Raw genomic sequence first — 27,351 nt, 5'->3', positions numbered from 1 at the left:
CTAAGACTGGGGAACGGCATCTCCTGTAGCCTCTCTGGGAAGCGCTACGCTGAACAGACTAAATAGCGTTGCTGTAAACTTTCCGCAGCGGTTCTGAGTGAGCTATTTCTGCTCGTGGTGCCGGGGGCTGGGAGCCAGTCTACCCTCTCCCCCATCAGGCAGTGTGCCGGGCATCCGCCAAAGGTGAGGTCCTTCAGCGGCTTCCCGGCGACGCTGGCAGGAGTGTTCTGGCACCAAGATGGCTGCAGCAGCCGAGCTAACGGCGCTGGGGCGGTGCTGGTTCTGGCTGCTGCTGGGGCTGCAGGCGGTGAGCGGCCGCTCCGGGCAATTCGCGCTCGGGGCTGAGCGCGGCTGCGGCTTCCCGAGAGACAGAGAGGGTGTGGGGGGGTGGGGCGGGAGTGAGACGTGGCCCGCAGCGGGAGGCGGGGGCAGCGGGCCCTGCCCTGCCCTGCCCTGGGGCGCCGGCTGGTGCCTCGTCCCGCTCCTGTCTTCCCGGCCGCCTCTTCGCTCTCTGTTGCAGGGTGTTCTACGCTTCTGCCCTTGTCGCTGTCTCTGCTCCTCCAGACTGCGGGAGCAGCGGTCCCTGGTCAGCGCCGAGAGCGGCTGCTGCTGTGACTCCTTCAACAACGTATAGGCTTTCTCGAGCGCTTTTAACGGGACTTGCCTGTTGTTACCATCTTCATGACCCCGGTTATCCATAGTAACAAAATTAAGAGCAGGTTTGGAAAGTGAAGCTGCGTGGCTTTTGGTTTCTTCATCGCGAAGGGCTGTCCCACCAGCTCAGCTTTCTCTGGCTTAGGGCACCTCATGCCCTTAAAGTTCTGACCCACCCGAGCTCCAGAGGCATGAGGCTGCACAAAAGGCCTCTTCAAATGTTTCACTATACTAACTGCTAAGTACTTCCTAAAGCGATTTGTATCGATGCTGAATTTGCTTTAATATATTAAACTAATGTGAAAGCAAAGCAGTCACGTAATGTGTACTTGTAGTCAAAGCTTTAAAGGAGAGCATGCTGCTGAAATGAGGCACATTGCTGGCTAAGTAGGTAGAACTATGTTGTCATTTATTATAATTAGTGTATTTATTATTTTAGGATAGTACAATAATTACAGTACTAAAAATTGCGGAAAAATATGAGGGAGCGCTAGTTTCCTATTTTTATTATTTTTTTTTTACTATTCCCTCTGCCTGTGGTTTCGTAACCAGAACTTCTTCACTGATATTGGAGACTTTATGTGCTTTTGTGCACTGTGTTTTGGTTAGTCCCTCTCAAAACCAGGAGAGTATTTGCCTTACATATGTAGATGTAGAGGTCCGCTGGGAAAAGGTGTGAGGAGTGTCGCTGGAGGAAGCAAAATGACAGTGTCATTAATACCATTTTTGCTCCCAGGTGAACAGATTCTAAAGTGAGGAAAAGGTGACAGTAAAGCATAAAAGGAGGAGGGGTGGGTGGCAAGCAGCTAGGTTCAAGAAAACTGTTTTGGCTACTGTCATCATCATTAATTTAATAAGTGAACAATAATTGAAATATAACTTTGGCAGTGTTTGGTATCCTCTTTAGATTTTCCCTATTACTGTGATGGTGTTATATTTCTTATTGCCAGTATCCTTCAGAAAGGATTAATAATAGATTATTCCAGTAGAATAGGGTCCTATTTTTGCTTGCCTGCTGTTATATATAGAAATTACTTTAGCAGTGTCCTGTAGGAAGATGAAAAATAGCTTTCTGCCTTACGGAATAGTAATTTCAGAATAATTTTCTGTACATTATACTTTTCTGTTCGTGCTTTACCTTTTTTTTTTTTTAGCAGCTACAGAGAAATGGAATAATATATTTACATATATATATAATATAATGGAATAATATATTTTCTACCAATTCTTGATCTATAACATTTCCTATCTCTCACATTAGTGACATCTTTGGCTATAAGTTGGCCACTATAGGAGAAGAAATGGATTTTGTCTCTACCTGACTTGGCTATGCTGTGTACATTAAATGATGGGTGGATGTGACAAGAAGTCTGATTTGTTGAGGGACAAACTTGCTTTTTCTTCTCTATTTTTCTGTTTGGCCCAGCATAATTCTTCTAAGTCTTGATCTGTTATCTTCCAGTCCAGTTTGCTGGTATCATCTCAGTCTCTGGACACAGAGATGCTTGATGATTGTTTTGTTGGTGTTTTAGATGATATGGGTTTTCCCCAAGGTCTTTCACCCAGACTGAGAAGCATTTGGGAAAGTCTGCTCACTCTCCTTTCTTAATTTCCTCTCGCACTTTCCGCTCCCCGCCCCCTCTTCCCCTGCATACAGCTGGAAGGAAAGGTGTTAAACCAGGGTGTGAGAAATCCCTGTGTAAGCAAAGTGGGAATGTGAAAACAAAACCCAAATATCATTTAAGTGCTAGGATAGTTGGCAAAATTGTTTTTGCTGCTCATTAAAAAAAGAACTGGTGTTTTACATAGAAGCTGTGTAATTGAGTTGCGGCTTTTAATGTATTACTACTAGATCAGAATTGCAGGTTTTCATCTACGCTTCCACGTTTAGTATGCGATTTTCCTGTAACATTAATGCGCGCATGAAATTAAAATCTTACTTGTATGCCTTGTTGAGCAGTTTGGTCTGTTTCATCACTCCCTGGTTGTGCTTTTCCCAAGCTTAGCTCTTATACTTATTTCCCAAGTGTGTTTTTGTTGATATGAAATTTACTTAAATTGTTTTGAAAGAGCAGGCTTTAGAGAGCTGTAGCCATATGCATTTCAGCTGATTCATTATGTTTGGTTTTTTCTTAATTTGGAACTAGCTATAGGAAAACAATAGAGTTGTCAGAAGTATATATAAACTAATTTTGGCAGGTCTGATACCTTGAAATGTATGTATTATGAGTGCCTAGAATTCACTATTAGTTTAAGAGTCTTCTTCAAAATAAGGTGGTATTTTGCACTTTTGGGCAGACCATTAGGCATTACTGTGAAACTGTCACAGAGACTAAGTTGTTCTTCCTAATCATGAAAGCATTTAAATCTTCCTGTCTTAAACAACTAATTTAATACTAAATTATAACATTGTATTGATTTTCAGATAAGTGCATACGGAGCACAGTTGTCATCAGAAGCTTGCAGAGAGCTGGGCTTCTCCAGTAACTTGCTATGCAGTTCTTGCAACCTTCTCGAACAGTTCAATCTGAATCAGTTGGATCCATTCTGCAGGCAGTGCTGCCAAGAAGAAGCTCAATTGGAAACAAGAAAGGTGGGTTTTGGACAAAGTCCTTTGTGGAATAATTTAACACATTGTTACTGTTATGAAACTTCATTTTAAAAATACATGAGAGCCTGGATTATAATCTCAAGAGGAAAATTCTTTGATAGTCCAATGTACACAGCGTGTAGATCTGCAGACTTGCCATGCTGCTCTAAAATAATATCCCTGTACGAGCAGGGAAACCTTTGGTTCTGTGACGGCCCTTCTCCAACATGAAGTGACTAATGGGAACTACATCCAGCTGCTTTCAGTGGAACGATGTATGGGATTTGGAAAGGGCAACAAAAGAGAGTAAAGAGACTGGTGTTCATGATCGCAGCTATTGCTTGGCCATTGGCCCACAGTGTAATGTCCAGGGTAGTTCAGCTCAGTCCCTGGGAACAAACAGCTGGTGCAGCCGTCAGGTAAACTGCTGAGCAGCAGGAACCTAACAGGAACAGGGCTGCTCAACTCTGTTCTGCACCAGTGAGAACAGCCAGGTTCTAACAGCTAGAAATATCAGGAATTATCTTGCTCAGAACCCATGCTGTGCTTCCGTCAGTTACACTAAGGCAAAACCTTTCCTTTGTAGTAAGTAAATAAATATCTCACTTAAGGTATGTCAGCAATGAAGAATTTTTACAGAGCTGTTGAAAAGAATACATGCTTTCAAATGTGTTGTAATTTAAGAGAATTCCAGAGTACATTGAAGACCAATCGGTTATCAGGAAAGTAGAGACTTCAAGGAGAAGAAGAGGTGTTGAAATTATTTTTAAGGGCTAGGAGACAGCTAAATAACTGACAACATGAAATTAAAGAGGCAATCTAGCAAGTTTCTCCTATCAAATTAAATTCAGCGTAATATTAAAAAAAAACCCTTAGCCTATAATTCTGAAAAAGAAAATCACTGATTACAGTGTTAGGTACAATATATTAAATATAAAGAAGCAAGTTTTTGACATTTGCAGGGAATTAATAATTAGTAGTTCATTAATATTGAGAGACTATTAAGGTAAGAGGTAAGACTCTAAATTGTGCTGTGTCCTATATTGACAAAAGCATGGTTGCAGTAATATTTCAGTACAATCCTTATGGGACTTGCTATCTAAGACTTTTTCATTGCCAAGTTTATGAATCTTAAAAGGAAAGTTTGTCTCTGGACAGTGTTCCAGTTCTTATGTATGTATGTATACATATACATACACAAGCTGAAAAGTTTCAGAGTAAAATCTGATTAAATGTACTAAGAGGGAATGGAAGAATAGGAAAGGCTCTCCAGCTGTGCTGTGGTTGTGCAGCACAACCGGTAGCAGTTGTGGCAGCAGCCAGGAAGCCTCACGTAAGAGGTGGGTGCTTTTATCTATTCAGGTAATATTCCTACAGTTTTGCCTCAGTGTGTATAATATAGCATAAGAACTTGTGGAGCAGGATAATTTCTGTTGTCATTTTTGGGGAAAAATAAACAGGAAGAGGTATGTTGCGTTTCTGTCAGTGTGACTTCTAAGGGGGAAAAAAATCTGTCTTTATCAATTTATCAGTTATTTACTCAAGGGTATAACTTAGTTTGCATTGTAAATATTGCATTAATAAAAGTTGGATCAAACAGCAGAATTTAAATCACTAGATGTTTTTCTGCTTATCCTGAATCAGACCTGTATTTTACCATGTGGATAATGGTGAAATAGGTGGGGTTTCAAGGTTGTTCAACAAATCCCCTCACAGTGAACCAGAACTTGTATATTCATAGGAACTGAGAGATTGTATATTACAAGTTGGGTTTTTTTTAATGTATAAGTGTTGGTTTACCTAGTTTCATTTTCTGCTTGTGCTTTGTAGTAAATACGAACAATTTGCTGCTATAGTAACGTTCATTATATGTCTTATTTTATCTTTTCTTACTTCTGTGACATTTTTGAAGAAAGTTAATTCTGATGATACTTGTGATTTGGATCTAGCATGTTAAGTGTCGGCTTGAATTACAGGAGCGATTATGATACTTTCCACAAATAATCTGTGAAACATGCCCAGTCCTGAAAATACTTTGTGCTGCATAGCATCAGTGCAACCTCAAATGAGATGTTTATAGATCTCCACTATTTCTTATCCTTGAAAGATGTTTATTAATGCTGGTCTTGTTATTGGTCCAGTATTCTGTGAACTGACATTGCGGAAAACAGCTGTGAGGTGCTCTTGTTACCTAGTGTTTGTCTTGCTCTTAACTTCTGTTGACACCTATCCAGTGAAATATTTTAGTTACTTCATAATTGTACTGTGGGCAAAATGAAAAAAAATCCCATATTTTGGTTATTTTCACCTCTTCTAGAGATTCTTTATTCACTTTCAGACTAACTGAGGAGCTAGCTTCAACAGTGTTGCTCTAGACAGCTGCAAGTTTTAAGCCTCAGTCTGTCAGATGCAGAGTACTGCTGGTGTATAAAACCTAGAAGGATGAAATGGAGGTGAAGCTAACTGTGCGTGAAATTGTAGTAGCAGGAGAGATTGTCCATATTTTGCAGTAGCTGAAAATAGCTGCACTCCATCTGCAGCTTCACTTATGCTGTGTGATCATTTCAGACGTAGCTATAAGCATACTCCATTAATTGTGTATTATAATCTTAGATTTATCTCAACAATATATGTGTGTCAAAATCCAAATTGATTTTAAGACTCAACTCTGTATTGAAATTTGCATTGTATTTCACAGTTGCACTGTGCAGGATTGCTACAACCCTTAAAAGTCATCAATATTTCTACACAGAGCTTTGAGATATATTTTGCTGACTAAGATATGTTGAACTTCAGTGTTTTAAAGATCTGTTGTCATGTGTTTGTCATGTTGTAATGTTAAGGTGTTTGGTGAATGGGATAATGTGACATCAAGGGTAAGCAAAAGTTGGCCTGAAATTTGAGGCATGAAGATGGTTTAGATGACAGGTTGTCGTGGGTAACATCACATGTGTATGTCGTACACTATTTCTGAATGTAAAGCAAGGCAAACATAAGGATACAGGAGTCTATATTCATAGTTAGAATTACATAGAGATGGGTATTAACTAATCCACTATGCAAATTCAAGCAAAAACATCTAAAATCCTGAGATTTTTTAGTAACTTCCCTGTGCACAGATATTCAGGGTTGTCAAAATATTATAAGCTGTCAAAGCATGGCTTAATAATTTATTGGAATATCTGGCCCCTGCATTACTAGGAAAATGAGAGAATTAGGATTATTTTTCACCAAACTTGTTCTAAGTGTAACAATATAAATAACTAAAGTATTTCAGAAACTTGAAATGGATTATTGTGCTGCAAGAGGGAAGGTTTTCACCTTGACGCACTTCCTGCACCAGTAAATACAGAAGTTTCCTTACATTTTGACATGAAAATACTATGAAATATTAACCTGAAGTAAATGTGTGCAGCTTAAACTTTGGCTATTACTTTTTAAAAAAAAAAATCTTAAAGCCCGTCTTAAGGTTGCTTTACATTCAGATCACCATTCTACATCCTACCTGAACCTACAATGATTTTCAGTATTTATGACTGCTCTTTGAAATTTAATACAAGTCTATGGACATAATGCCATTAGCTCGAGACAAACAGAATGGATGAGATTTAGAAAACAGTGGTATTCAGTGACCTTTAGTAAGTATTGTGTTTTCTCAACATTTTGAAAAATGCTGAAAACGGAGAAACAACTGGGGAGAAAGTCCTAAGGATGCATACTAAAATACTCTGGGAAATGGGGAGAAAAGTCAAAGCACAGCAGAGGAAACTTGCCTAGAGTTTTATTAACACATTTCCACCGGCCAGTCGGGTGAGTGTGTCTTTGTTGCAGTGAGGCTGATAAAAGCTGTGGCAGCTGGACATGTTGCGGACCTATTCCCTGGCTGTTACCTTGTAACGGGTGTTGTACTTAACCAGGTACTTTCACATATCTGCAGGGAGATCATACCATGTTTTCAGGGCATCAAGCTGAGTTTTGCTTCCTTGCAATTGTAGGAAGTCATTTTAAGATGTGAATTATTTGGCTGGTTTCAACACTGCAAAACCATAGAACTTATAGTCTGTTGAAAGTGAAACCTGGGCTCTGACCCCGTCTTCCACATTGGCCACCTGTTTCTGCAAAGTAACACACTATTTCTGATAGGCTTTTGTGGATCAAAAATATAGAGGTGAGGGACTATATACAGAAGAAGAGTGTATTATGCTTATTTAGCCCACGTAATAAGTAGCTGTGAATGTTCAGCTTGGTCTGTTCTGCAGAGAAATGACTTTTAATTTCACTGAAAGGTGAACAATATGCCTATACAAATTTGGTTTTCTGTAGTCTACCTTATCTGTCACTCACAACAAAATTGTTACTAAGACCTTTAAACATTCTGCATGTATGCAGAAACTGTTCCTAAGAAAGGGTTGTTTTAATCCTAAGAGATAATACTTATACTCTCCTTATGATGTAGTTTGACCATAACTTAAAACCAGTTCTTTTGATGGTGTTGGTGTGGGACCCTTCCTGGAAATAAAATAAATAGTGTAATATTAGTAATAAACTTGTCCATTGTAATTATGACTGCATGCTACTTTTAATAAAAAAAAATAAATTGAAAGCTCTTTTAAAATTACACCTTTTTACATGTGCTGTTATGAATTACAAGGAGGAATAAGGTAACATTCTTGTTCAGGCGAACTTTTTAAAACTCCAAATAGTTTACAAAACTCACAATAATTGCTGAAACTAGAATAACTTGAAATGCTTTTAATGCTTTAGGCTACTTTTGTGTGACCCAATTTAGTTTCATTTTTCAGGGGTTTTTTTTTCTTTTCATTTCACTAATTAAAGTGCTGCACTCAAAAATTACTGTTGGCTGCTGGCTTGTTCTGCCAGAGGCTCTTAATATGAACAGTTCCAATGAAACAGTCTCATGTCGTTTGTTTCAACTCGATGGGTAAAAATAGAGAATGACTTAGAATTCGTTGACATCTCAGTGGTGTAATGTAAGTGTAAACCATATCGATACTTGTATAAATGGATTAGAATTTTAGATTACTTGTTGCTGTTTCTCATAAACCCCAGATTTTTCTCTTTTGATGTGTTCTATAAAATCCTTTGCCTACTTCATAAAAATCAAATTGTGCTTTTACATAGCTCTAATGATTTCTAACGTGCTACTGAAAGATGGTTCATGTTCAGTGTTTTTACCAAGTGTGACTTTTAAAAATAGCACGATTCAATGACAGCATATTTAATTTAACAGTAAATAATCAGAACTCTGTAATTAGGGCTAACATGTCAAATGACCTCCCTTCAAAGTTTGCTTTCCACTAAAAAGTGTCCCATACAGCTCACAGAAGAATAACTTTATGGGGAATAGCGATAGGGAAGTTGGGGAATTGAGATGATGACAGCTCCTCTAATTGAGAAGGTCTCTTGTCAGAGCACTGTTGCTTCAGAATATTATGCACAGCTATTCCTTGTACTAAAAATGTCCTTCTCACAAACTTTACCATAGACACTCCTTCCCTTCTTAGTGTACATGATGTTATCAGCAATGAAAATGAATGTTGACAAGCAGTGGCCCTGGATAAGGAAGGTGCAGATAGCTACTCAATGCCTAAGACAGAAATTTACTGTCTTTTGGTTGGATCAGATTCACCAAAGGTTCATCTCTGTCAGATAAACCAAGATAAAAATACATTATCTGTGTGTAGCAGGGCAAGCCTTACCTATGGAAGACCTCTTTCTAGTCTTATCAGTGAAAAATAAAAGATTAGGGAAATTATAACTGTGAACTTACTAAATATGAGTTAAAATTGTTGATGTGCACCTGTGCTGGTGCATGGAATAGGTTTATCTCATTAAGTCTGACTTCCTTCATCCGAATATACATCTGGATAAAATACTGGGACTTTGACTCTACATTTGTTGAAACAACTTCAAAAAGTATGAAGTCTCCAAATTACTTAAATGAAATAAATAGTTGATGAGTTTTGTTCTCAATGTTTTCTTTGCAACTCTTCTAAGATGCTTTCTTTTTAAATAAAGCACATTCTGGAGAATAAAGAGATGTTCAGAGATTCTACTTCTAGAGTTAAAGTAGATGGTTAGATGGCAAACTTAATCCAACAGTATATTCCAGAATTGGAACTTGAACTGTTAACTTTCTCTCTCTGCTGTTTTGCTTACATAATTCTATCCACTAGATCCATGTACATAGGAGCCCTTTTTTCTGCCCCCCTTCTCTATTCCACTCACTCCCACTCCCCTAAAGTGGCCATTCACACCCCCTGCTCCACGCTGCAGCTCCAGAGCTCTAAAGCTGGTGGTTGCTCTGCTTCTGCATTTTTCTCTCTCACTCTTGTGCCAGATCCAACCTTGCACCAAACCATTTCAGAGAGCAAAGTTAACAAAAATAGTCTGCCAAGAGCAGAAGTTGTTTGGGAGCTTTTTAGTGGTGGTTGTAGGTAAAGAGCAAAAAAGTTTACATAATACTGCTTGGAGGAGATTGTTTCACACCAAAAATTAAACACTTAGATGACACATTTTCTGCATGCTGAAGATTGCAATAGTAACACACAACTGTGTAATGTACTTACAGAATAAAAAGTTGAGTCGTCTACTCAAAGCAGAACTCAAAAGTTTTGAAGATTTCCGCGGATACAGATTCTATTACCTTTCTTAGTAAATTGTTTCAGTGCTTAAACACCTTCATTGTGACTCTTTTTTTCACCCTTATATTAATTTGGAATTTCCTTCCCTGCAAATGGGTGAGAGCTTAGATTCTGAGCTTTGTTCAGAGGAATTTGCCTGTAATACATTGCACTAATCACAGGAATAGCGCTATGGCACAAATTCTAAATTAGAGTTGGGCATCTCCCTTCACAGGACAATGACTTGTGAATGGGAGCAGTTTCTATGTTACTAAATTTACTGATGACATCAGTTTGGAATGATGTGTGTGTATAGCAATGACTTTATTGGCTTTCTGCATTACAGACCAGTAATTCATAATGTGCCCGGCAGGGAGGCCTCTGCCTGCTCCCTGGTAACCCACACGTTCTTGCTCATTTTCTGTCGCCAGAGAAGGGCAAGACTAGAGAGGTTTTGAAAACTTGTGTCCATACAAATACACTGAATTCTCTCCCCCATAGAAGAGAAAATATTTTATAGTTTGTATCTCAGTGTATATTCCTCTATTTTAACTAATCTAGTTTTGTAGGAAAAGTAATGAATTGGTAGCTGTAAGCGTTTAGGAAATTGCAGAAGAAACTTGCACCCAAATCTCTTTACTTTATGTGACTTCATTTATCAGAAGAACAAATATCAATTTTTAATATGTTTTTTTTTGCTTCCTGGGTGGGTGGAACACACAAAAAAATAATTTGCATGCCTTTCACCCTATTATAAAAAAATACCAATTTGCACACACCGAGCAACTTTGACCCATAAGAATAATATCTGTATTTTAGCAACTTTTCTTTGAAGTAAAACACTAGTGTGAGTTGATGGGGGATGAGGTTTCTTTGGCAGATCTGCTTATATAGTAATATGGAATCAAAAATACATTGAATTTCAAAAAAACAAGAATTATTTGTATTGGAAAGAGATGAGTTGTTGGTAAATATTTAGTGGAAGGTTGTCTTGTACCTGAGGCAAGTGAAAATAACAGAGTTTTAGCAGTAGTCGTAGGTTGTTTTACTCCTTATTCTCAGAGCTTTCCCTTATTTTTTAAACTGTTTGATATTAGGAGAGGAAAATATACAGATCCTGGAGAGAATCCAGATTCTGTAAGATAGCTGTTTACCATGGTGTGGCTTTAGCTTAACAACTTGCTTTGTTGCATGTTTTCAGATATGATGATGCTAGAATGCCTGTGCAGGGCCAGGCTTAGTCAGTAAAGAGAAACTAGTGTGCAAAGTATAGGTGCCATAGAAGTTAAATTAGGGATAATTTGTTGTATTTCGCAAAACTTTTTTTTGTCAGCTTTGATCTAAGAGCATTTTACTATGATCAAGGAGCCATCTCTGTTAAGTGCCATTTTTTCCATTTGGTTTGGTCTGAATTCCTGTTTGATTGTAAACACTAACAGTTATATAGCGGCTTCATAGCAGGAATGTCATTTTTCTTCTGCAGTTTTCACCATGAGTAATTGTGATAAGAATACTGTATTTATTTCTAAATGAAGCATCGCTGGAATTTTGCAGACGTTGCTTCAGTTCCCTTCCTAGTAACAGGTGAAATGCTTTCTTTCACCTAAGTTAAGGTTCCTTTTTTTAATTCCTGGAATAATTATTTTTACAATACATATTTTCTAACGCTATTCTTATGTGAATGGTTGTTTATTGTGTTATAATTACCACTTTCCTTCATCATTAAAGCAGACATGACGGATAGTGTGGTTTTCCCCCTCTCAGTTGTGAAGAGCCATCTTCATTACATCGCTGAAAACTATTACAAGACATTGGGGTGCTTACAAAAAGCTTTTGAATGAAATTTAACTCAAGTTGATGCTTCGTAGAAGGTCAGGGGGAAGTTCAGATTTCATCACACTAGGCTTAGAGAGCGTACTATTAGAATGCTTTTGAAAAAGCTGAGTTATTTTTATAGACGCAGACATGAATCAGCCTGGAAATCCTAACAGCTTCGGATGGTAAAATGGACACTAGTAGTAGTTTAAAGAGTCTTTATTTCATTGCATGTAGTACTAAACTCATTTTGATGGGCGCTAAAACAAGTGGAGCATTATTTTAAAATGAACTAACGTATGAGTTAAGCATTGTGTAAGGAACGGAGTGGTCACGTTGGTGTGCCCGCACACCGAGCGCTCCCAGTCATTCCCAGTGATGCCTGGACACAGTGGGCGCCTTCACGGGCGCTCTGGGGAGATCTGCTCTGGCCGCGATGGGCTGGTGGCAGCAGTGGATAGTAACAAGTCTGCTTTTGTTGTGGGCTCAGAGATGCAAATAAACCTGTGTTTCTTGCAAAAGACACCTTTGTTTAGAGTTATAAATGAAGCCGATTGATTTTTCATTTTTTCTAGTCTGGCCATCTAGAGAGCAGCTGTTTGTCCCAGCAGGAATCTCAACTTTTTTGTACCAGCACAGCTGGGCTTCAATTATGGCAGAGTTATAAGCTCAAAATATAGACATCAACAACTGAGCTGTTTCCTTTGTTAAACTTTACTTCCATCAGATATTTCCTAGCAGTGCTTTGTAATTACAAGAAATCTTACGTATTTTTGATTCCTGCAGTGATCTTGTTCCATAGAAATCCCTGTTGAACAGGAAAAAAATAAACTGTAGGAATTATTTACAGGAATGAGAATTGAAAAATGTTGGGTTTACTGTTGTCCTGAATTTGGATGTGCTTAGTTCTTTACACACATATATAAAGTAACTGGTTAACTAATAGAAAAAAGTGATTTACTCCTTTGTCTGCTGCTTTATACTGAAAGAAAAATGAAGGTAAGTGTCCATATCAGCCAACCAGTCTAAATGTTCAGTGTATGAGTGAGTGTGCACACTGATATCTAAATCTAGGATTGCTGATAGAATTGTCATTGAATGTTTTTTATAGAATAATGAATAGAAAAAAAAGTGAAGTTTATAATCTCACTATTCCACGTTTCTTCCATCTTTGTAATTATTTCATGTTTTAAGTCCAGAGGAACTTTAATTATGTAAGTGAGTATCTGAGCTGTTTATCAGTGTCTTTTTTTAATTAAAATCTTCTTTGGGTGCTGAAAAAGAGCTTTAAAAAAATCTGGTGTATTTGATCTCTTGAGTATTGTTTCACAGCAGTTCTGGGTTTTAACAATCAAATCTTAGTCTTTATCTTAAATGTCTAGTTGAAAATGTAAATGTAGTTAAGCAAATTTCTGAGATGTTGTTCTGAACAGATAATGTAATGTGACATTTTTAGTTCTGTTTCCTGCGGAAGTCGTGATTACTGATTAGTTCGTGTCAGGAAAGAAATCGTCATTTTCCAGCAAATTATTAGAGCATTTTCTGTGTTCCAGTTCATAGTTTTTAGGAAACTATTAGTTGGACCTGAATTCGGAAGGTTCATATTCCGAAGTGAAGATGCATTACTGGCTCTCTATAATGACTACAGAGGTGTCACAGTGTTACTCACACTGTCTTTGAGGTTCCTGTTGTATCAGGTGTGCTTTGCTTTGGTGACTTGTCACTCCTTTTTCAGAATGGTTAGCACTCATGACATTTCATAGGAAAAGCTTATTTTTCATTACATGTATGCACAGTTCATATTTTAAGTGAAATGTGAATTTACTTCATTTCAGTAAGGTTCTATTTTCCCATGTCCTGACTTGCGCATGGAGACACTGTCTAAAAGAAAATGAAAGCAGAGGTCTTAATTGTTCATAGAAATAATTAATTGAATTAAAAAAATTTAAGTGAAGCTTATTCTGTCAGCTTCTCTATAAACAGTGGGGTTTCAGGATTAGAAGGACATGATTTGGTGTACAGTATTGACAATTATGTGTCAGCTTTACAGTGTGAAGTTCTATCTTAGTAACCAGAAATATCCATTGTTAATTTATATTTAAAATTTAGCAAACTATAGAATCAATTGCATGTTGCCAAAAAAACCCCAAAATTTTAAAAACATGTGCCAGTATACATGATCAGTAGGTTTTTTTATTTAGATACTGCATCAAATTGAAATGAACTTATACTTTGCTTGAAGAACATTGAGTAGCTTGCATAGCTGATAGAAGTGATTGACGGCAAAGTTGGCCCAGCCTCTGTACATCACTTCAGCTAAGGCCCGCTAACGTTATCTGTCCTCTTTCTGCAATCACAATGAACTGCAATAAACTACTAATAGTTAGCCCAAATGAGAAGTCTAAGCTCACTGCCTTATCTTTATTATAAACAGTATTTCACTGTCCAAGTTAGGTTTAAAATCGAAACTAAAATTTCACATAATGAGACTTTCTTAGTATCTTTGGGGAGGAAGAAATAAAGCTTTCCTATTACGAGTCCATAATTCCCATTATAACATGTCTGATTGCATTTTTTTTAATGAAGCTTTGCTTCTAACAGTATATCTCAGGTGATTTTCTTTTTCCCCTTTTTCCATTTTTAATATAATGAATGGAAATTATCATGTATCTTGAGTGAAGGTTGGTTGTTGCATAAATCTGAGACAGATCTGGAATTGCAATTCTATTTAGGATCTCATTTGTCTGTAGTTCCCATTGACTCAATAGCATATTGTCTCCTCAAAGAAAAATAGTCCAGCCATAAGTAAACTAGTAATTTTGATTTTTGGTATCATTAGCAACTTCTGTTTGTTATTACAGCTTTATGCAGGAGCTGTCCTAGAGGTATGTGGATGAAAATTAGGAAGGTTCCCTCAAGTCCAGGGTAAGTAAAGCCACCACTATTCTTTCAAATATGAAATTCTGTCACAGACGAATGACAAAATGTGCTTTTTAAGTACTACTACAAGTAGTCATAAATTTTGTATATTATATCAGGAAAGTTGCATTGACGTGAGACTCATAGAACTGGTCTCCGGTAATTGATAAAGAAATTACATTGTGCACTTATGGAACTGCTTTCTTTTCATAGATCCTGCAGTATAATTGTTTTGTCAGTGAATAATGACAGTCAACTAAAGCAAACGGAATGCAGTGGTGTAAGAGGCAGATCAGTTCCATCAGCGTGTGGTGGGAGGAAGCTTCGAGAAAAACATCTCTGAGAAATTTCGTACTGGAATTTTCTTACAAATGGGGGAAGATCTTAGGTGATAGCAATGCTTGGTGTTTGTTTCTCTGTGATGAAGAGCCTAATACTGTACTTGGGACATAGGTGGACATAGAGAAGAAAGGTTAACGTAGCTTTAGACATAAAATTGCTTAAACAGCACCTCTCTATCTACCATGGTCAGCGTTAATACCTCCCTGTTTGAAGGCTGATTGACAAAAAGGTAAAAAAATACAATATTTTTTAACAGGTTATGCTGCTTTACACCCCTCCTGCCACCTCTACCTGCACACAGTTCAGTCAATTGACTGCAATACCAGAGCGAAGCTATTTTCTCTTTCCCACTGTGTAAAATGCCAAACCAAGAACTGTTTAAATGACTCGTCTTGTTTCAGGGGCATGAGGAGATTAACTTTGGTAGCACAGGAGTCCATATTATCTCCGTGACCACTCAAATTTAGCAAATGTAAACACATTCCCAACCGTTGTTGCACATTCACTCAGCTTCTCTATGGTTGTGAATTTGTACGTTAAGTGCTCTTTGACCTGTAGGTTTGAAGGAAAAGGTCAGCCTGTCAGCCTGACTCCAGCCTGCATTATGGCCTCAGTTTCTGCTGTGTGCACACCCTTAAACACATTCCATAGGACAAAAGGGGAAAACTGAAAATTCATTGCAATTCTTAGTTATCTAAATCTGCTCAAATATTTGCATTCTATTAGTCATATGGCTTGTTTCTTAAAATGACTGAATAAATTACAGTCGTCTTCAGTAAGTTCTCAGTTTTGACTACCAGTTCTTCTTTGGTACAGTAACAAGAAAAAAAGGGCTGACTAGTGCACTGAAAGATCTCTTTTGCATTTTCATCACCAGTTTCTGCTGTTACCGAATCTAAATTTATCTTGACCGAATTTTCTGCTAGGGTTTTAGAACAAGTTAGAAGATGGGATACATTTTAAGAGCATATTTAGAATTTTTAAAAAGCAATAGAGCAGATTCTTCCAGCCGGTGTTTGTCCTCATGTTAGTATTAATCTCCGAATCTTTTTACTTAGATTTTTCCCTTGATTTTAAACTTCTACCAGAAACAGTATGTAATGTCTTCATCTGAAGATATTAAAATTCAAGAAGTGTTTTTCTTTCAGCTTTTCACTTGGATGTTTGCTGGGGAAGTTCGGTTGCCTGAAGGTCATGCTGTCGCTTTTGAAGCATTGTCTTTGTAGGCTTCACTGAACTGTGCCGCCTGTCATTGACAATGTCCCATTGCAAATAACTCAGATTCCTTTCCCATAGCTTCTGCCAGGATTTCGTTGGGTTGGGTTTGGTTTGGTTTGTTTGTTTGTTTCAGAATATACACAAAGTGGCACCACTAATTGGAGGACTCTGTATGTATTAGAATTACTTGGATCAGTACATGTTAACTTCTCTATCCGGCTATGAAGTCTTTAAGTACCCATGTAAACTGGTTTGTCACTTGGCTTACTCCCACAGACCTGATTTGTCACGGACTTCTTCTGGATTATGTCTTATTTGACCAAGTGGGGTTTTTTATAATCAGATTCACATCTTAAAATATATATATATATACTAGGATAAATATATAAATATATAAAAAATATATATATAAGGATTAAAATCTGTTGAATTAATAAAGGTTTGTAAAAGATACACAGTAAGGAAGTTACACAGTTGAAAAAAACTGTGTTTCTCATGGCTACTAAGTGCGGTCTTCTATGGTCCTTCTGTATCGAAATTACTGGTTATATAATTTTTAGCTACAAATAGTTGCTGAATACACCTGTGTGCCTGAAATGTGAGAAGCATTACATATGGACTATATTTATAGATACTGGGAAAGCAAAGAAGTGACAAGTGATGAAAAAATCTAGTCCTTAGCAACAGGATGAACAAAATCTAGTCCTCAGCAGGATTATCTGAGTCTTAAACTGAACGTTACTCTGTAATATCATAACAAACTACTAAATGCTTTTGTGAATATGGCCAAGGGTATCTCTTCTGTTTCTCAAATACAGCTTCTTGTGCTGTCAGGTAACATAGCACATTTCTTTAAGTCTCTTTAATACGTTCAGTACTGAAATATTTTTCCTGCTACGTTTCCCTTAAAAATAAATCGCTCCATTATAAATGCTGTACTGTAAAATTAATGCCTATATTACATATATTTTGAAAGTATTCTGTATAAAAGTCTTTTTAGATACTTATAATTTAAAAGCACTCCATCAAAGTAGAACATGGAAAACATAAGTGACAAGATTCACAGATGAAGCAATATCTTATTATACCAGGTAACACAGAAGATGTGGCATCCATAAAACGAAGGCTCTGGAATAGGATAAATTAGCTGGGCCAGTGATTAATGTAGCCCATTTGTTTCAAGTTGACTTTTCAGTGACAGCTGTGTTCTGTTCATGATGAGATAGCAGATCATGATGTCTCGACTCTTGCATTCTTTCCCGTTTGGTTAACAAAAACTGAATTAGGCTGTGTTTTTTCATTGAACATTTCTTTCATATTTCTCTGCGTTCTTTTTGTTCGTTAATAGAATAGCTCTCACCTCTCCATGTGTGACTCTCCTAGTTCAGGAACAGACGTGCTCCCAGTAAATCTGTCACAGAAACAAGGTCCTTAATCCTTGAACTCGTCCAGTCTGCAGCTACTTAGATCCTCTGACTCCGGACTCAGTAAACACTTGTATTGCCCAAGTTCTGCAAGCGTGAGGGGGGGACTCTTTTAGCTACTAAAATGTAATTTGTTATGGGATTGTATTTTTAGGTAAGATTGCTTATTTCATGGTTATTTTCATCTGTAATTCTTAAATACTGGTGAAAGGAAGTTAGAAACCTTAAATTTTACATTAATAGAAACATTAGTAAAACTCTTGGTGAGAAATTTAGGACAAAGTAGTGGGAGCCACGCATGGTTTTACCATAATCTTTTATAAACAGATGATATACAAACTAAAAGAATACTTCATATCTAGCTGAGGAGATAGGCACCTTAAAAGAAAGTGTGCGGCTGCTTTTCAGGGCACAATCAGCATTTTGGATGAGACGTGTCTCATCATGAAGCTGCGTATCAGTGCACAGCATCAAGAGTTCAGAAGAAGCTGAAGGTTTCTGCTGACTAGAAAATAATAACACAGATAAGGGTATGTCCAGTTCAAAAAGCTGGATGAGTCCCCATGGGCATACGTAGTCTTCACAAGTTTTAGAATAGTAAGCGAAGGAATAAACATAAAGTAAAAGAACAGCTTTTTAAGTAACATAAGGATTAGAAGTTTGAACAAGTGGACTTTTCTATTGCTGACAGATACCTAATGGCATTAGATTCTTACTAGCAGACATGCTGTAGCTTACCAGGAGGAAAAATTGTGCAGTAAAAATGTATTGCTGACCTTGTGCCGAAGATTTGACTAGTTCTGACTTGTGCTTTCCTGCCATTAGAATCTTCAACTGATGTAACAGAGAGAGTAAGGTTTTTTAATCACCTCCAGGTCTTTCTCATTTGGGGCCATTATAATCCTTCTGATGCCTGTAGAAACAAGGTTAAAAATATTTGTCTGTGTGTATAGTTGTTTGAAAACGGTGTGAGATTTTACTGCCATTGTATATTGGCTCTCATTCAAGTATTGAGAGATAGCTTTAATTTTTTCTCAACAGCATTTTGCGTTTTTTCAGTTACAGATCAAGCAGCAGACCTTTGCTCCTAAAGCAGGAATCTAAATAATGTGAATATTCCTGAATGTAGATATCCTTGGTAGTCAGGATCATGCCCTTGATATATAACAGTAGTTAGTCAGCTCTGTTTAGAAAGAAGTTATACAGAGCATGTAGATGTGCAGCTCTGCCTGGAGAGATCTGCCGTCATGTCCATTTTGGGTCAGGATGTTTTCTTATGGTACGTCCTAGTGTACCGCAGAGAGAACAGCGCCGGTGTGCGGGCATATACACACACTTGCCGCTTGGGCATGAGTGGTTCTTAGATTCCTTAGTAATCTCCACGTAGGCCTCTAGACTTTAATTCCAACAGACTAGTTTCCACAGCCTTTCTCCGAACAAAGAGGTGTTGCGTATCAAAACAAAGTGACTCCATTCTGCTGTGTTCATAGGCAGAGGCTGCTCTTAGGTCTTCAGAATCACTGCTCAGTATTACCTCTCTTTGCAAAACCATTTGGGGCTGTCAGGCTTTACAACACCCGTACAGACCTGACCTGTTAGCTGAGGCCGATGGTGTGGCAACCAGGGCTGCTGTGCAGGCTCACCTCAGGCTCGCCTTCAACACACGGCATATGCTTTGCTATGGCACATGTTTTACAAGAGCATAAGGTGAAGCGATTGCCTTAACATTATGTGAAAGGACAGTTGCAGACCTGGCAGGAGAACAGCTCTGACTTCTAGTCTGGTGGTTAATTCAGCGGAACGTAGTGTCACAGCACCAAGCTCAGGGTTCATCTTGTGGAAGTCAAAGTGGAAAATGCTCACCCATGGCTGGATTATGTAAGCGCATGTTTCTCTGCAGTGTGTAATCTCCAAAACAGGGAGATAGCTAGGATTTTAGTATTCAACATCAAACTACTGAATAGTGGCATAAAGATGTGCAAGTAGCCTTCAGACACAGGATGACAGGAAGCAGCAGTGTTGATGTGAGGGTACAGAGGGAAGGTGTTGGGCAGTGCTGAGGGTGGAGTGTGTGCACCACAGTGCGTGAGAAGTGGTAGCCACGTGTCCCAAAATGTGCACTGTAGCTGCATCTGACTCCCAACCCCATCAACTCCATTCAAAGGCTGTTTATTCAATTTAGGGCATGATTATGTAGGGGAAAACAAAAAAGTGTTTGATGGGATAACCTGTATTTTTAATGCATGCCAGTATAATAGTTTCTCATTTTAGCTTCCAAAATTGAGAATATACAAATTAAGCTACCTGTACAGTAAGTGTTTTTCATTGTTGCATTGCGAATTCAAGTGACTAATGCAGAAAGTCACTGTGATCAGCATTAGAAACAAGTATGCCATTAGCAGAAACCCATTTTGTTCCACCTGTCTAAAATTTCAGGAAAAATGCTCTGTAGTGCTTCAGCTTTCAGGAGATTTAGACATTTGATATTGATACAAGTGTGTAATAGCTGCTTTTAAAGTGGCAATATGTAATACTGCCTGTAGAATACTTTCTTCTTCCATCTAATTCTTTTCCCATTTTATGCAAGCTTGTTCTGTCCAGCACTGGAGCCAGAGAACAGCCACTCATGTCCAAATGGGCTTTCATCTGTCACTGGAGTAACAAATCCTCACACCTGTCACAAGCCTAAAGAGCTGTAACCTGAGTTCACCCCCAAAGGCTGTTCTTTGTTACAGTGGAGTTCCACAGTTCAGATTTACTTCTGAAACGTGATCCATTTTACTATGCTCTTACAGTTTGTCTTAAGTTTTGCAATTAAAGTTACCCACTGTACTGACTGCTTCTCATAACCTCCTTTCCATATAAAGCTCTAGAGACTGATTACAGTTTTACATTTCAATTGAAAAAAAATGTTGAAAATTTCCCCATGAAATAGTTTGACGTGCTTTGGACTTAACAAATAATAAGAAATAGCTTTGCTACTTTTTTGCCTGTTACTGTTGATGAGGCCAAGACAATTAACAGGTCACAAGGACACTGAAGTTGAAAATTATGTCTTTGTGAGTTTAAATCAGAATTGAACTGCAGTGTGTGAGTAATTACTGGTTATTTAGTGCTATTTGAAGTTGTTATACAAGAACAGGTTAAAATATGACATTAGTGTATAGTTGTACAGAAAGAACGAAAACAAGCCTTATTTTCTTCTTCAAGGATCTAGTACAGGGGTGTCAAACTCCTTTTCACCAGGGACCACATCAGCCCTGTGGTTGCCTTCAGAGGGCTGATTGTAATTTTAGGACTGCATCAATGTAACTACTTCTACAGCCACAAGGCTGATGTGGTCCCTGGTGAAAAGGAGTTTGACACCCCAGATCTATTTTATCTGGCAGCTCGTTGGGACATTGGTATTTTTCCAACTTGTTTATCCTGTGGAGTGGCTGGTGCGGCAGGCAAAGTGTATTATTTTGGTGTGTATTGGGAGCACAGTGGAAGAAGGAAGAAAATAAATGCCACTTTGTATATACACATACGGAGAAAAAGTGTTAAGGTAACTGTCTCCAGTAATATAAAGATAGGTATAAAGATGCCAGGGGACATCTTTACAATTACTGAGGAAAGCACTGCGCTTTGTGAGGCAGTATGAAACATGAGTCCTGAGGTTACACTCATCTCCATGCACCAGCTGGATGCACTGCAATTTGTGAGAGATTCATTGTTGCCTAACCTTGAAAAAGCAGCTTTAACATGCAGCTGGTACCTTTGTAAGAGTCAATCCTTACGACGGGGTTCATCCCTGGGGAGCCTGCTGACATGCTATAGGAGCGTCCTGAATCCACTTCATGGCAGTACAGATACTAAATTCAGCCTTTAGCATTACCTGAGTGTAAGGAGGAAGAATGTAGACTATGCTGTTTTCTAAATAAATTTTAGATACTTCTAGAAATCGGACATTCATTAGGCAGAAGTGTTTGGAAGCAGGGGATTATGCTCATGCTTTGTCCTGAAATAGTTCATATCATCATTGCTTTTTAAAGTTAACGCTGACACAAGGTCTGGGTTGTGCTGTGGGGACACAGGACTGTGCTGCTGTTAATGTTTGTGCCTCGAGTGAAGAACTGTTCAGCAGCAGCTCACCTCTGACCTCAACTTCTCTCATGTAGCTACATGACGTGGAGTCCACCTCCAAGCTGATTGCCTTTAGGAGTGTCAAGAGAAGATGAGATAGCAGCTTCTTGTTTTCTGTTCTTGTTTCCTTGCTGGTTTTCAACATGTAACCTCAGATATCTCCGCAACACAAGATCACCCATCTTATTTGCACAAATAACACCTCTTTGCGCAGTTTCCCCTCTGCCCTTTCCCCCACACCGCCGCAGCCTGTGTGGATTGTGCTGTATTCAGCCTCCCTCACAAACCTTCTCTTCAGCCAGATTTTGATCGTGCTAACACTTTTCCTCACATTTGTGAATCGCAGCAGCATATGGGCCAGTCTGCTGGAGACTGGCACTTGAACATGCAGATAAACTGACTTAGACAGTTGAATTCGTGTTTGAGAAAAAAACAGGCAGATATGAAGCTTGTTTGGGATTCTGGCAAAAAGAGGGTGTTCCTTAGGCACAGTAGGCTTAGTAGTATGAATTTTGTGAGGGTATTAAGAATTTTAACTTTAATATACCTTCTAAAGCATCGTTCCAAAAGAAATAATTCAGGTAATACTAGCTTGAATGTAAATCTACTTTATGCAAGTGGAGAAGAGTTTGATTCTCTTTCTTTCTTTTCTCCAAACCGCAGCTTTTGTCAGGAGTGATAAGCCAAAACTCTTCAGGGGACTGCAAATCAAGGTGAGTAGTAACTTAAATTTTAATTTGAGATGTTAGGAAGAATTAAGCTTGGTGGAGACAATCTTCTGTGGCTTGTTCCTTATCTGCTGATCAAGTAATCCTGTAGCAGAGGACATATCTTTGCATTGCCAGTATAAGTCTTTACAAGTTACTGCTGCTAGTGTTAATTGGGTTATTGCTCAGTAACTGTTTGGTACGAATTCTTTGTTGTTGTTTGGGTTTGGGGTTGTTTTTTTGTTGTTATTTTTTTAATCCAAGAAAAAATATACTGGAACCCATACGTAATAGCAGATGACAAAGGAATGTGAGGTCTTTACTCTGTGGATATCTTGGATTTACTCAAGCTTATTCTGCCATAGTTTCCTTTTCTTCTTTCCTGTTGTCCCCTCATTTTCTGATGGAGCTGCCATTTCCAATCATTCAGTGATTGTTAGATTTTTCTCCTCCCTTTCAGAATTTCCGTGCTATGTTCTATGACTCTGTTTTTCTTCATAGTCTTCAAACATCCAGCTTTATAGAAATGCATGTACTGAATGGTGTTTCTTATGACTTACATATATGTAAAACTGCATAAACTGCACTGCCTTAAACTCAAACAATTCCTTGGTTTCAAGATCTAGTGTAAGACTTCACCTTGCTCTTAAAATCCTGTGTGAACTTCCAGCATACTTCATAGAGATACATCTTGATTCTCACGTCTTGTGCTCCCATCCCTGTTCACCAAATGGTACCATCTGGAATCACTTCATAGCTATGCATGGTTGCAATAAGTGATTTGTCGTCTCAGCAGCAGATTCCATCTAAAACAGATTTCCCCTGCCTGTCTCATGCATTCATATCTGTGTGTCCTCTCATTTCTTTCAAAAGCTTCCTCTCCTTCTGCATGTCTGGCTGTTTCATTCTTATTTTAAACTTTGTAGCTGTATTGAACACCAAAGCAGCCGAGACTACAACTGGTACAGAGCGCTACCAGAAAAAAATGTAGTGCAAATGGTATTTATTTTCCCAGACTTTTGGCAAATGGATTAGAGATGCCACTGGCTTCATTAAGTAAAATCAACTAGCTTAGCTCAGTAGGGTAAAGTAAAATACTCCTGGGGAAATGTTTCCATAAACTTAAATGGTTAGAGCCTTCTAATACTGCTAAAGCTTTTATTTGCATTACATATTTTGTGACTTAGTGAGTGTTCAGAAGCATTAAAGCATTATGTTACCAGCAAAGCCTAGTAGGCATAGATACAACACAGCAGGAAGGAATGTGATCACATTAGAAATTGATAGGAGAACTTTGAGCTGTTAAAGTGACTGGAAACTTCTAAAATGGGGGGGGAAAATCATTCAGCTGCTTAATTCAAAAATCCAACTTCAGTAACTTAGAACAGCTGAAGTAGAATACCATTGTTCAAAGCTGGGTTTATGGCACTGCTGCCCTGCTTGTGTAGTAGGCCAAGGAGAACAAGTGATGTTTTGCACACAGACACAAAATCTCATTTGGCTTGTTCCTCCACTTTCCTCTCTTTGACATTAAATGCAAGTCAGGAGTCTGAACTGAAGCTGTTTCCTACCTGTTTTACTTAAGGCAAGTAACTCTGTTCTGGATCTCAAGATAAGCATTTGCTGCTCTTAATGTGTTTTAATTTCCCATGAAATGAGGGGTCTTTGTCCCTTATCCCTTGTTTTCTCCCACCCTCATTCCTCAGGACTAGGCAAGAAAGCAGCTGCTTCAGAGCTGCAAACACTGGCCAACTGCTGCTGGTGCAGCCTACACCCTGCAGCACCTCTGCCTTTACAGCTTCTGCACAGTGTGTGCCCTCCTGCCGGCCCTGCCTTTGTACACACACATGCACACAGACTCTAGCTTTGAACAGCTGCTGCTTTGAATCTGGACAGCAGGTGAAAAAATATTGGAGGAGAGGAGGTAGCAGCATAGAACAAGCTGAAAAACTGGTCTCATAAGCCTAATTGGTTTTTTTATAGATCTGTATTCTTCAAGAAAAGTAGAATATGTTGTTATTAAACACTCCAGTAATGAAATTCTTAAAATCAGAACAAAATATGTCGTGCTGAAATATTTATAGCATTAAGCATTGTCAGGAACAACCAGCCTTGTCTGTCTGGGGGTTTTTTAAGAGTTCTAAACTTTGGATTTTTAAAGCTTAGAACACAGCACAAATTGTATTGCCAAGATTTGCCCAGAATACTCTGATTTTTAGTGCTCTGTTCTTAAATATTCATACTGCATAGCATCACTCTCTTTACTTTTCTTGCTTTGACATATTTTTAACTGATGTAAATCAGCTGGGAAGAGAAGTCTTAATATGGACAATGCATTTCCCACCCAAGGTAACTGATCTATTTTGTTTCCTGCAGTATGTGCGTGGTTCTGACCCTGTACTAAAGCTGCTGGATGACAATGGGAACATTGCAGAAGAACTGAGCATCCTCAAGTGGAATACAGATAGCGTGGAAGAATTTTTAAGTGAAAAGTTAGAACGTCTATAAACCATTGCTTTCAGTCCTTTTTCCTTTTCATGTTTTGTCATGGTAATCTCCTCACATGTAGTGTGCTACGATTTAAAAAAATCATTCCAGCTTCTATATTAATTTTAAAATATCTGTTGTGCTGTACTGAACATCTTGTAATTAGAGGAGGAAGCTTCAGCATGCGTATCTGACAAGTTGACAAACAGAATGGCTCATCTTAATATATTCCAGCTCTTAATGCATTTATCACTAACAAAATGCTTTATTTCAAAGTTAATTATGTAAATATCAGTTTGTTATAATTGGACCTGTTTTTACAAATGCTCTTAAAACTGAAGAGCTTCAAATAATAAGTGGAATGATGACCGTGCTTTTGTCTGCTGCTGTTTATAAGAAAGTCAGAAGCAAAAGCAATGTACTCTCTCCCAAAGAAACTTGACCGCTAATGCCCTCTTCTCTTTTGTATTGGAACTGTCCTTTTTGTAGAAGCATTGTTTACAGTGAGTACCTAGTTCACAGGTTTTGAAGCTGAAGGAGGAACTCTCATGCTCTGGTACAGTGAAACATTTAGTAAGTACACTTTAGTGAAGACTACATAGAAAACCACTGAGGTGTATGGAAGTCAGATGTCAAGTGTGCTTTACATTAAGTGTTTTGCTTCAGAAAACATGAGATACAAGTCTTGAAAAACCTTTCCTTCTGGCTTTCACAAGTCTATAGGAACTCTGTTTATCAAATCAATTTATAAACTGTTCTTTTAAAGCGTATTATTTTTCTTTGTCGGCTGAGATTTATGTGAACAGGGAATATAGATGATATGTATGGTAATGAGTCAAAACCATTATGACTTGTCAGGTTTTTTTCCACTTAGAGTGAATAAATATGGTAAAAGCAAGAATAACGTGTTGTTGGGTTTTTTTTCTGAAGTCTAATTAGCAAATGAGTGTTCCATTTAACTACTTAATGCACAACAGATTTTGTTTGGATGGGTGTTATGCTATGGCCTGAATGGGTACTCAGTTTTTCTCTTCATATATAGCTTTAAATCTCAAGAAAATTCTCTACAACTCACAGATTTTATTCCCAGCTTTTGAGAAAAAAATCATCAGCTTCATAGCAGAACAATAAACTTGGGACTCCTACTACACTAAATTATCAGAAGTAATATACTAAGGTGATTCTTTAGGCATAGGCTCCTGAGTTTTTATTCCTGAAATATCCTTATAAACTCTGAGAAGGTGCATACAGCTTGGTCTCATGACATGATCCCCATTGATGTCTCTCTCACTCTTATTCTCTGCTTTTCACAGTATCACAGTATGTTCTGGATTGGAAGGGACCTCAAAAGATCATCTAGTCCAATCTCCCTGCTGGAGCAGGAACGCCTAAGTGAGGTTGCACAGGAACATGTCCAGGTGGGTCTTGAATGTCTCCAGAGAAGGAGACTCCACAACCCCCCTGGGGAGCCTGTTCCAGTGTCTGTCACCCTCACTGAGAAGAAGTTTTTTCTCAAATTTAAGTGGAACCTCTTGTGTTCCAGCTTGATCCCATTGCCCCTTGTCCTATCATTGTTTGCCAACGAGAAGAGCCTGGCTCCATCCTCATGGCACTCACTCTTTATATATTTATAAGCATTAATAAGGTCACCCCTCAGTCTCCTCTTCTCCAAACTAAAGAGACCCAGCTCCCTCAGCCTTTCCTCATAAGGGAGGTGCTCCACTCCCTTAATCATCTTGGTTGCCCTACGCTGGACCCTCTCCAGCAGTTCCTTGTCCTTCTTGAACTGAGGGGCCCAGAACTGGACACAATATTCCAGATGGGGTCTCACCAGGGCAGAGTAGAGGGGAAGGAGGACCTCTCTTGATCTACTAACCACCCCCCTTCTAATACATCCCAGGATGCCATTGGCCTTCCTGGCCACAAGGGCACAGTGCTGGCTCATGGTCATCCTGTTGTCCACCAGGATCCCCAGGTCCCTTTCCCCTACACTGCTCTCTAATATGTAATTTCCCAACCGATACTGGAACCTGGGGTTGTTCCTGCCCAGATGCAGGACTCTACACTTTTCCTTGTTAAATTTCATTAGGTTATTCCCCGCCCAACTCTCCAGCCTGTCTAGGTCTCGCTGGATGGCAGCACAGCCTTCTGGCGTGTCAGCCACTCCTCCCAGCTTAGTGTCATCAGCAAACTTGCTGATAGTACACTCTATTCCCTCGTCTAAGTCGTTAATGAATATATTGAATAATACTGGCCCCAGTACTGACCCCTGAGGTACTCCACTAGATACTGGTCTCCAACTAGACTCCGCACCATTGACTACCACTCTCTGGCTTCTCTCCTTAAGCCAGTTTGTAACCCACCTCACTTTTCACTCCTGTCCTTGTCAAACATGCTGCTGGTCTCCCACGTGACGGGGTGTGGGA

The 27,351-nt window shown here is 38.7% G+C and overlaps 1 protein-coding gene across 1 annotated transcript; it reads left to right on the top strand.

Annotated features, from left to right (window-relative positions):
- The first annotated feature begins 228 nt into the window (after nt 1-228).
- SELENOF (selenoprotein F) lies at nt 229-25,820 on the top strand. The gene is made up of 5 exons (XM_080348384.1): nt 229-307; nt 3,080-3,247; nt 14,565-14,628; nt 22,395-22,444; nt 24,815-25,820. The coding sequence occupies exons 1-5, from the start codon at nt 239-241 to the stop codon at nt 24,944-24,946; spliced, it is 483 nt and encodes a 160-aa protein (XP_080204510.1). The 5' UTR covers nt 229-238; the 3' UTR covers nt 24,947-25,820.
- The last annotated feature ends 1,531 nt before the right edge of the window (nt 25,821-27,351 follow it).

Source organism: Nesoenas mayeri (assembly GCF_963082525.1).
Source record: "Nesoenas mayeri genome assembly, chromosome: 8".
Classification (NCBI taxonomy): Eukaryota; Metazoa; Chordata; class Aves; order Columbiformes; family Columbidae; genus Nesoenas; species Nesoenas mayeri.
Note: the sequence above shows the minus strand (reverse complement) of the source record. Positions and strands in the feature narration are given on the sequence as shown.